Below are 12409 nucleotides of genomic sequence, written 5' to 3'. Positions count from 1 at the left end.
AACGATTTTCAAATGCTCGACAACGCATACGCCTTTTTACAAATAACGCACCCAACAAGAGACATTGACTGGTATTTTATTACTACGGAAGGCATGTTTGATCTTGTTCTTCTTTCTAATAACACGGGTCCATATGTTATAATGCAAATTAAAGCAAACACACTAAGTTTCGGCAATTTGGTTCAACCTAAATTACATTTGCAGTTTTGTTTTAATTAAAAAATGTCAGTTACATTAGTTGCGATTGAACATATACCCGGTTGCTCAACATTTGTGCAACCATTAAAGCTAACAACCTGTTAAATTTTGACACAAAGTTGCTATTACAAGCAACACCGTAATCAATTTTAAAATTATTATAGCAAAATTATCTCTTTGCAATAAGGTAACACATCAGTTTTCAGTAACGTTTACATAAATAAAAAGACTTGATACAAAAGCTAAAGGACCTATACAATTTTTCAACCAAATCGGCGCAGACCAGCGTATAAAATGGAAAGCTGTCTTGCATAGTATAAAATATTTAAAACGAATTTCTAACATGCTTGCAAATCCTCGTATATGAAAGATAACCCACTGCTATTGCAAATATACCCTTAAATAACGCATACAGAGCTGGTGACAAATTGTAAAATGTAGTTTTTATTTCATTTGCACAGCAATTTCTCTGATCATGTTAGATTTAAATAATTCTTCCTCGTCACTGCTCATCGATCAATGAAAACATTTGTTTGAATTATGAAGCTTGGCTATTAAATTGGCCATGTAATCAGAACGAAATTCGTTTTTAGTGGCCGATATGAAAGGATAAATAAACATGTCAGTCTTTCTTTGCTTCCGTATTTGCAAATAGAATAATGCAAGTCGCATTGGAACGAACGACACCGCGCTCTGTTGATTTTCTACGGGGAGTACTTGAACGTATAGACTTCTTCCTGGTTCAAACATTATTTGATTTAAACTATATTTTTTGTTAAGAATCAAACACGACGGTAATAAATATTGAGATAAGCAGTGATATTAATGCTTTATCTGCATTGAGGACGATGGAACATCGTTACGGTTTATGGACTTTGACAAGTGTGTTGATATACAATTGTCTTGGTAAGTAACTTTAAAATGTTAAAATGTTTGCCTTTATAAATACCAGCACCGTGTTGTATTCCATTATATTACATACTGTAAAATAATATTCATATATATTGATATTATATCTTTCAATAGATTGATATCGATAATTGATTTTGTATTGTTGTTGTTATGAATATTTAAAATATTGGGTGTGGTCTGTATATAGGAAACATTTAATATTGATTACTTCCTAATACGCAGATAATTGCAGAATGCCACAAATATTTATACCTTTGTCTACGATATAAGAAGGTATGTTCATTTTCACAATTCATATTTTCTTCAAATCAAGATGGACCATATTAATACAGCGATACGTAATATGCAGACTTTTCGAGTAAACGCGCTCTAAGATTGTCATTGCAAACTTAATTTTGTATTATAGATGTTAATATAATCTTCTATGAACATAGTAACATGATAGTAGCGGTTGTAATATTTGTTTCATGGGAAGTGCATTTGGAAAAATTGAACAGGTATATCAAATAAAAATCACTTTCAAAATATGAATATACTGTTTGTATTAAATGAACGGAAAAAGGAGTGTTTGTGTATATTTTTTGTTTTTAAATCAATTTATTTTAAGTGCCAATCTTAAATAAATAGTTAGCTGTTCGACCCAAATGTAAATAATTCATATAACAGTAACGTTAAAGGCATATAAACGTGTATCGTTTTGCTGAGAATAACGGGTGTTGTTACATATTTTTATTATTTAAGAAAGGCGCTATATAGGTGAAAAAAAAGTTTGGGTTAAAATAATTTTGTTTACAGAGTTAGCGTTTTTGCTTTGTTCAATGTTACAAATCGTTATTGTGCCAGCGAAGCGCATAACATATCCCAAAACATGAACATTATTGGAGAAACGTTTAAATTCGGTTTAGGTTTTGTAACCTTATACTGGTAGTTTGTTTATTTCTTCGTGTTCGATTTTCCGTTAAAATGGTTTAACTTAAAATGGTTTAACAGGCAGTAACATGATTTGATATAAATAGTTTGATAAATACTTCATAGTCATGTTAGTAGAGATTCTAAAGATATATTACAATGAATAAAAACTAACTGGGGCTCAAAATATTATTTCCACTTCATTGTCTGTCAAAAATTAAAGATATTTTCGAAAACTCTTTGATTGTTTGAATAAGCGCATAGAGCAAAATCTTCCATTGTTCACTAGTTAATATTTGTTAAATAACGTAAACATATCGTGTGCATTGTTTATTTATGTCGAAACGTACTGATCGCTCTGTAAAACTTTTTTTCTAGATGTTTTGAGTTATTTCTAACTGGTTTAAACAATAAATAAAACAGACAGTCAAATCAGTGTCCTAATACGGTTATACGGTCAGTCGGTTATTGCAACCAAAATACTTCGATTCAATCGACATCTCATTCGTTGTTTGATTTTTCTTGCTTGTTTACAAAAAAAAATACAAGTAATGCGATAATAACAAGAAATATGCGTGGGTAAGACACCTTCAAATATTTTTTTTATTTCTACAACATTTCAATGCTGTGCAATCGACAGTCTACACGAACAATTCTTCATAAAAAGGTCTGGGCTTTATATGTATATTTAAGTCTAACCGTGCTCAAACGCCTTTAACGTTAAATATTTCAAGTTCAGGTTGTCTTTTCACACACCGTCGCACATTGAATTGGGTTTGGAATATATTTGAAATCTGTCAAATCGGTGCATTGTAAGCTTAAAGCGAGAAATGTGATACCTAGATCCGTTTTATCGTTTTTAACGTACCAAACGGTGCATACAAATTTATTGAAACCATAGAATTTAACTTTAGACAGCATAATGTCTTCTTTACTAAAACTTTTCCATTTTACACCTTAACATGCATATGCTTGTAGACCGTGCATGTTAATATATTGTTTCGATTGTTTGTTTTTATTCAGTTTGTTTTAAACTTGATTGTATGAAGAAACAACCACGTATATTAATAAACGAATGCATGAACCAAGCAATAACAAAGTTTCAAACGAAGGACTAAATGGATGTGATTGTGAACTTATGAGCTTATTAACAAACAATTTATAATATTTCTCTGAACACAGTCGATTGCCGAATACTCAGTTCATTTATTCGCCCCTTCGTCTAAACTGATTTATGTTTTATGTTACAAGTTATTAATGATATAATATATAATACATCGGTATCAAACAGTAATATAAATGTGTAGGTTAGCGCAGTGGTTTGTACACGCTCTTCTCACCTAAGCGACCCGGGTGCAATCCCAGCTCCCGGCGCATGTGAGCTTTGTTTGTTGCCATCCTGCAAGAGAGGTGGGATTTCCATCGCGTTTCCCCCATAGAACAAAGCCACTACAAAATTGAAAAATCTTTCTTTAAGCACTAAAAGTTTGAAATTTCAGCTGTAGTTCACACTATATTCGCGGCTCTAGTAATTTTATTAGGTAGAAGGTCTACGTACACATATAATGCAGGCGTGGAATGACCGCATAAGTTTAGAAATACACACATATAAGTGCTGACACTCACACGACCACAGCATCATGCAAGCATCCTTGATCCTATTGCGAGAATACCATTATTATCAACAGCCTCCGCTTTATAGGCGATTTAAAGGTCCACCGTATGACTGTCACGAACCATTGCTATAGATATAACTCCTTGGTTAGATACCTCGCTATACATAACCTACTAGCTAGTTTGCTTGAGAAGTTATATGCCGAAATGCAAATATCTCGGTGCACTACATTTACAACAAAAAGACACAGTGTCGCCTCTGGAACGCGACATCTTTGCTATGTAGTCATGTACCAAACATGCGCCCCCAAACGCATCGTCTTGGTACGAAAATCATTTGAACATACGCACTCGATAAAATAACATGTTAAACACACATCGCAGTGAACCGCAAGTGTGTTTGTTTTCCGATGAAATTCATGATTGTTTTTCGGTTACTCAGGAATGAGGTCATTTTCCGTGCCCTGGTTCTGACGTGGAGTGTCAGGTTCGAACTGGATGAAAGAATTATAACGTTTGTTTCATACTTGTTATTTCAGTGGGTTTGAGCATCCAGCAGGTACCCGCAATCATTAGCAATGCGTGTTACGGTACAAATCCCGCCTGCGACTTCTTCAGTCTTCAATGCTCGAGTAACTCGATCATTCGTTTTATAAACCTGATTGCGGGAAGTAAGGATACTATGGTAAAAAATGATCGTATGGTTTGCCATATTTTTATGTTGATGTCGTAATTACTCTGGTCTGCTATGACCAGAATGGATGGCCTGTACCTAATAAGTCTCAATTGAAAACGTTCAAACGGGCACAGACAATGTATTTATTAAGAATACGCACACAAAAAATCTTCCAGTAATGTTTGTGTGACATTTATATGAGGTATTGACATATTAATTGGTCCAGCTGTTTCAGATGCCCCAATTAATATACGAAAAAAACGATACACTAATATAATAAAGATACACAAACACTAAATATTCAAATATAACAAAGCATACAAATATAATCAATATAAAGATACAATTACTATTACAAAATGTGAAATTTAGAAATAATTAGTATACACATATAAACAATGTATAAATTATTGTATCATTAATACCATAGAATCCATGTTAAAATATATGTTACAAAAATAAATCGTTTCACTTGTAGATGTGCCCACAGAACGACCACTGTGGCAAAACACCTGACTGCTGCAGCTACATGGACGCTGATCCAACGGCAACATTCACCCTGGAGCACACGTACCAGGCTTATCGAAACTGCTCCGGACGCACCATCTGCTCACACATACAGGCGCCGTGGCAGGTCGTCAACCCCACCACAGGGGCCCCGTCATCGTATGTACAGCTGGAATATGTGTGTGATAACGGTAAGTGGCCGAAAACGCAACTGTTCCCACGGCAAGCTTGCACGGTTTGCAGAGTGCTGGACTGTTAAATTGTACATTCTGAATACTCAGTCCGGCCTCATAACATATGTAAGGATCGGTACGTATTGTAAAACAAGCGCACGTAAACCGCTTACATCGGCTACATTTTAAAGGAAACACCGATACTTTATGATATTCCGGGATGTAGGCTTATAATGCTCATGTAACGATTCATTTGCGTACATAGTTTTGAATTGTCTTTACTACAAACAGTTGTTTACACTATTTATATTAATGCCTAGTGTTGTACAGTGCCCACCTTCGCATCCCATTTTCAGTGTTCTGTCCTTTGCTTTACATACATGTACATTATTCTATATTCATACAAACGATGCAAAAAATAAACATATGCATGTTTTAATTGTGCCATATTTGAGAAAGCTTTTTTTAAGTAAGCAAAAATATTAAATCAAAGATTTTATTCCTTCTGAATGAAGGGCTACCAACGCGATACAATAATTACGAATAATCTCTATCCGTAGTTGTTGACAAGATGCCAATGTGTGGAGGACCCTCCAAGAAAACGAACAAAGTCACTAACTCCACCGATATCTGGTTCGACGGATCAACCGAGACCTTTGATCCAACTAAAGCAAGCAAAGAGTGCAAATGTTCGCTCACAAATATGCATACACAGACTTTGACCACGCTCAATCTGGACTTGATAGACATACGCCTGGAGAGCCACTACCGTGACGCCAACGCCTCCTCGGCAATGTGTTCCAGCGCTATATTTATGCCCGAGCGTTTCTTTCGGCGTTGTCAGGAATCAACCGAGCATTGGAAAGATAACTTTATATATAATAGCCAACATTACATAACCTTGTTACCTGGACAGACAACGGATGTGCTTCTGAAGGATATTCACAAGAACGGTGCACGTGACTCACCAGCCATGATCTGGTTCAAGGCAAGAGGTAACCATTGAATATTATATACTAGTATTGCCGGTACGTACGCTATTATTTGTTCTATATGCATGTAGCTTGTAGGAGTAATATTGTATTTATTGGCAAGTACACGCCATTCGGATCTATAAGATATATTACTACGTGAGTCATCCATGTAAGACATCATCTCAGCTATCTGCTTTAATCATTAAAGTATAATATTTGTGTTCCAGCCTATCCTGATATGCTGCTGAATATCACCTGCGAAGAAGTTTTACCCGCAGTATTTACTACAACTACATCAGTAACCACAACTACTTCACCAACAACAACTACCCCACAACCAACAACACCACAAACAACAACAACTACACCACAACCAGCAACAACTACACCACAACCAACAACAACACAACCAACAACAACACCACCACAACAAATAACAACTACATCACAACCAACAACTACACCACAACCAACAACAACACCACAACCAACAACAACTACACTACAACCAACCACTACACCACAACCAACAACTACACCACAACCAACAACAACTACACCACAACCAACCACTACACCACAACCAACAACTACACCACAACCAACAACAACTTCACCACAACCAACAACTACACCACAACCAACAAGTACACCACAACCAACAACAACTACACCACAACCAACAACAACTACACCACAACCAACAAGTACACCACAACCAACAACTACACCACACCCAACAACAACTACACCACACCCAACTACTACACCACAACCAACAACTACACCACAACCAACAACACCTATACCACAACCAACAACAACGCCACAACCAACAGCAAATAAGCCACTACCAACAACAACTGCACCACAAATACCAACCGTAATTCAGACAACTAAGACTACTGCAATCCCTATAGCTGAGAAGAAAGGTAAAATAAATAGGAAGGAGAATATACAAATCATGTCGAGTTCAGAGTCATGCGAATAAAATCACATTTTAAAACAGTTTTATATACTAAGTAATATATAAACAAACAAAACTAAAAATATTGATGTTTACGTTTCGCATATATTGAATTGTAAATTAAATAATAACAGCTATGGTTATATTTGAATGTTTATTATACAGGAAAAGTAATGTAACGATGAAGATGGGGCATGTTTGATCATTAATACTTTCTGTAATTTCCTGGATTTTTGTCTTATTCTCAAAACATTAGACTCCACCCAGAAGCAATGCACGTGATTTCATTTTTTATCCATAAAAAGTCTCCTATTGTCCTAGAATTGCAGATATGACAGTAAATACTTAAAACAGAAAAGTAAAACCCACCGATGAAACTAGTATTGTGATCCTGAATGAGGTTTTACAAAATTGATGCTCATACGTTAGAACACTTTGAAAGAATTTATATATTTAACATACACTAAATGAATAGCTTGTGTTATTCTAAATCAAACGCAACGTATAATTGATAATGAGTTTCTTTGTGAATTATTCTCAATGTGTTTGGGAGACTTGTGTGTTGTAAACGTACATTTAATAAAAATCACAGAACGTTGATTACTATTCGTATATATACTAAAGAGCCCATAACTTTGATCATTACACTTACCTCGTTCTTAAAAAGCTGGGCTAAATGCATGTGCGTAAAGACAGGGTGCACAATCAAAAGGGTTTCCCGTGAATTACACACGGGCCGGACAGAATGTAAACACACCTTTTGGAACTTTTTTTCGCAAGTATCTCAAGTTATTGAAATACATTTGCTAAAATCTTTAGTGCATAAAAGACAGTTTTTCTTGCAGTTTGTGCCAATATCTTAAGGTATAATAATAATTTCTCGAATACGTCTGAAATCGTTGACAAAATTTCACGTTGCGTTAAAACTACCGTGTACTCAGGCTTATTAAATAAAGTAATTCCGATTAATTTCACATTGCCATACGCAGCATACAAATCTGTCTTTTATGCCCTAGTTGAAATTCTTAAGGAAAATTATTTAAAGGGGCCTTTTCACAGATTTTGGCATGTTTTGAAGATTGTCATTGAATGCTTTATATTGATAAATGTAAACATTGGACCTAAAAAGCTCCAGTAAAACATCAAGAATAAAAATTAAAAAATGAAAAAAAAAGTAGCCCGCAGCAGGGCTCGAACCAGTGACCCCCGGAGTCCTGAAGTAAAAACCAATCAGACCGCTCGGCCATCCTGCCAAGTACGCATAAAAGACGTATTTTATAGTTTATATAAGCAATCTTTGTAGTTTCACAAAATTAAACGACAACAACAGAACTGTCCAAATTATTCAATCGTTTCGCGTTGCAACGCTTTATAATTTTCAGGTTTTTAAGTCGTCAAAAGATGCATTTAATGGCTATATAAGACCATGGTAAATGTTCAGTATTACTGTTTCCTCACAAATATCATAACTAAAACGAACATTTGCGAATCTAAAACAACTTTTTTTTCAATTTTGATAACTTACCAAAACGTGAAAGATCCCTTTAAAAAAGTTATTTGAAATAAAGCACCAATTACCGTCGTGTATACATACATCCAATAAAGTTAAATTGTGGAACCCCACAAAGTCACATGATCCTGCATTCTGAAAGAGTCATGCCAGTTTACCATGTGCAGTCCGCTCGACGCTTGTATTGAATTTTTCGTGAAAGGAAAGTCCCTCTTAAACGACCACTAAGTTTAGGCGGAAAGTGTCGTCCTATATACGCCTTTGCGGACTGCACAGACTTATCCGGGACACTTAACGCACATGTATTAAGCCCAGCCCATTAAAAACGAAACTCGCGTTGTTCTGTTGTCTTTTCAGTGGGCGGCAAGATGAATCAACTGTATTATCTGGCCATCTTCATTCCTATCGGCGTCGCTATCACCCTTTTCGTCATCTTCTTCATGTGGTGTTACTATAAGAGGTAAGCTAATAGTTACAATTTTATAAGGAGAGTTACAAAATACTATTTAAACTATGTTTATGTTCTAATCTGGTAGGTAAGTGCTTAACACTTTGTGTATGAGGTCAATTCAGGGTTTAACCTTATTTAAGGGATAAGCGACGAAATGCATTCCGTGTTCAAAATGTAATTCATAGGTTTAATTTGTTGTAAGAGGTACACCAGTTGAGCCGCGAATGCGAACAGGGGTCTTATGCCATTTCAGAATTTCACACAAAATCACTTGGTTGCTGGTCTATTAACCCCCTATGTTTTGAAATGCCTTGATACACGTTTTAATCATTTTATATTCATAATGACGTTTCTTTATATTAGTAGTGGCTATGAAAAATATAGTTTTATCCTGATAAAGTCTGTGTTATTTCACTGTGTGCTTTCGAACAATCCTGGCGTACCCGAAACTTCATATGAAAACATAACGACAATGCAATTAATTTCAGGATACACAGTATTTGAACATATATTACGATCGGCATTTTTGAAAATATTTCAGGACCAGTAATAATCATAATATGATGGCTCATCTATCAAAACAAAGAACGAAATCAGAAAAAATCCGCTTCCTCTCGATGGACGAAATCATCAAGCGCGAGAACGGTACCCTGAATCGATTCAGTAATGGTTCACGGCCAGGATCTTTATACAGTGTCAGGAAACCAGTATACGCAGTGGGGCCAAACCGGAATTCTGCACCGCAATCCGTAAAAGAAAACCCTATCTATTCACAGCCAATGAGATCTGTACCATATATAATACCGGAGTCTACTGATCTCCAAGATGACGGCGGAAACGCGCCCGGGAAACATGTTTCTTATATCCGCCTGCGAGACAGTCGGAAAACACCCATGACAAACGGTGGTCCAGGCGGAAATGACGGCCCAGTGTCTAACTCGGCATTTGCCCTTACCCAGTCTATAAAAGACTTGTCAGATGTCTATGACCCCAGCAATTCCTCTCCAGAATCGACTTCACTCGATCACGAAAAATCAAAACCCGAAAGTGTTTTGAATAAGAACAAAATGTTAGAAGATGGGGCAGTTACCATCCATGTAAACAATATAAGTAACCCGAGCGTTCCTTCCTCGACAAGGTCCGGACCGTCTTCGGTTAACTCCGGAAGCTAAAAGATTCGTTTCAAAAGCGTTCGGACGTCCAAAAATGATTCGGAATCATTATGAAACAACTGAGAAAATCAAATACTTGTTTCTAGACAAACCGAGGAAATATTTAGCGGATAAAGACATATACGTATGATCTACTAATGTTTGAGATGTGATAATTAAGAGTTATTTCAAAAAAGTTATGCTTAAATCCCCTGCCATCCATATTAAGTTGTCGCTACAGCCTACAATAAAAATCAATCTTGTATTGGAAAATACATGGTTGCTTCTTTAGTAAATGAAAGAAACAGAGGATGCCATGTTTGTGTTAAAAACAGTTAGGTCTTTTAAGCCAGGTCTAAGAACCTTAAACTACGATAACTGACGAGCTGTTAAAGTATCATACCTGTTTTCAACAGTTACCTGCTATCCCATTGATTTATACAATCTTGCAATTATATTCCTTAATTTCACGTTGTAGGATCACTTTTCTTTATTTTAATTACAAACACAAAGAAAATTGCTGTTAAACACGCACATTTTCTAAGAGGTATGAAAATAAATATAAGCGCGCTCAATACTGTATGCGGTTGCTGTGTTTAACAAAGTGGGAATGTATCATAGTTTATACCGCGGTGTATTATTTCAGCCTCACCATGGAAAAAGGGGAATTTAATGTATATGTGAAAAGTGTCGTCCCATATTAGCCTGTTCAGTCCGCAGAGGATAGATAAGGACGACACTTTCCCGCATTAATAGTATTTTAAGGAAGTTTAAAGAAAGTCTCTTCTTTGTGAAAATCAAATTTAAGACGAAAGTGTCGTCCCTGATTACCTTATGCAGACTGCACAGGCTAATCTAAAACAATTATTTTTAAACATAAATTAAGCCCAGTTTTCACAGAGCGACGCTAAGTTCATGAATGTAGGCTTGATGATGTGATATATGCCTTTTAGAGGCAATATAGAGAAAAATTATATTGTATTCGTTTTATTCATCTTGAGATACGCTGTATATATTGTTCATGTCATATTGTTACATAGATGCACATTATATGTTTGAACGATCAAATTGTAAGAAAAATTATTGACATTACCGACTTCTGATTTTTTTTATTGGAAATGAAATCAAGGAGAAATATATACTCATACGTAACTGTTGATGATTTCTCAATAACGTAACCAATTAATCATAATACTTGCATATTGCTTTATTGTTATTTTAATGTATACGCTTAAGTCTGTCCTGTTAAATCCTAAGGATAGGATTAAAAAATGTTTTCTATGAGTGACAATTAGTTTATCCAGTCTGTGATAAACATATACTATATACATTATCGTATATATTATCGTATTGTTTATGTTCGTGGTGCGTCATGTGACGTGTTCATACCCGTAACCTAGAATAGTGCATTTTCAATTACGCAAATTAAAAAGCGTAAAATCCTATAACGCGGTTGATCAAACATATACATAATTTATATATTAATGACTTGTTAAATTAAAGTACGGTATCTAAAGAAAGTTCACAGTGAAAATATAAATCAGCGAAAGTTTATTCATTCAGTGGAAACGACGACGACCGATATTACTGGGGCTGTTGCTCCTCCTTCTCCTATTATTATCACCACAACAATAGCATTAGTTACTACTGATGATGCTTATTATATCTTCACTTCGGCAACATTAACAATAAACATTGCGTAAAATATTTATGTCATTATATTTACTTTCATAAAAAAACGTTTTCACTGTCTACGAACCTATTGCATATAATGATTTATTCTAAAGGACTTTTATTCGTGTATTCATGTATCATGAAGAACATATTAAACGTCGTTTAAATGACTTGTTATTGCTAATGCTACTTTTATAAGCCTGCAGCTTTACCACAACTTTTGATCTGTTCCAGGTATTGCGTGAAATTCAAATCGGTTGTACACGTGAACACGTTGACATTAATTCAAACAGAAATATGTAAAGATTAAGTATAACATAATTGGATGGCGACCATATAGAGAATAACAGGTTACTGTCTGATCTTTTTTTAAGTATCTGGCAAGGCTTCGTTATTTTAATCGTGCCGAGCCTGATATATTACATAAAGATCAGACAGTAACCCTCTAAGTCCGCGATTTTAAACAAATAATGAAAAAAAATCGCTAAACGCTGCAGTTTTGGCGGGAAAGAATATCACTTTTGTCATTTGACCTGTTTTTGGCCTCGCCGTTATATTATTGTAAGCATTGCCTTATATATTACAAACAGATCAGACAGTGACCTGTTATTCTTTTTGTATCTCACACGAGCTCATTGTCAGCTTTTGAGATCGCCTTTTGTCCGGCGTTAGTCTCCCGTTTTGCGTCGTAAA

At 35.4% G+C, this 12409-nt stretch overlaps 2 protein-coding genes across 2 annotated transcripts; both read left to right on the top strand.

Moving 5' to 3' along the window:
* Positions 1-4787: 4787 nt before the first annotated feature.
* LOC127849662 (uncharacterized) lies at positions 4788-6200 on the top strand. Its single transcript, XM_052382410.1, has 3 exons — positions 4788-5007; positions 5550-5784; positions 6191-6200. The coding sequence occupies exons 1-3, from the start codon at positions 4788-4790 to the stop codon at positions 6198-6200; spliced, it is 465 nt and encodes a 154-aa protein (XP_052238370.1).
* On the top strand, positions 6195-11007 carry LOC127851617 (cadherin-related family member 5-like). Its single transcript, XM_052385442.1, has 3 exons — positions 6195-6895; positions 8798-8900; positions 9433-11007. Exons 1-3 carry the CDS (start codon positions 6202-6204, stop codon positions 10061-10063), a joined length of 1428 nt encoding a protein of 475 aa, XP_052241402.1. The 5' UTR covers positions 6195-6201; the 3' UTR covers positions 10064-11007.
* Positions 11008-12409: the final 1402 nt, after the last annotated feature.

The sequence above is a fragment of the Dreissena polymorpha genome, chromosome 11, assembly GCF_020536995.1.
Source record: "Dreissena polymorpha isolate Duluth1 chromosome 11, UMN_Dpol_1.0, whole genome shotgun sequence".
Lineage (NCBI taxonomy): Eukaryota > Metazoa > Mollusca > Bivalvia > Myida > Dreissenidae > Dreissena > Dreissena polymorpha.
This window is presented reverse-complemented; position numbering and strand designations above follow the sequence as displayed.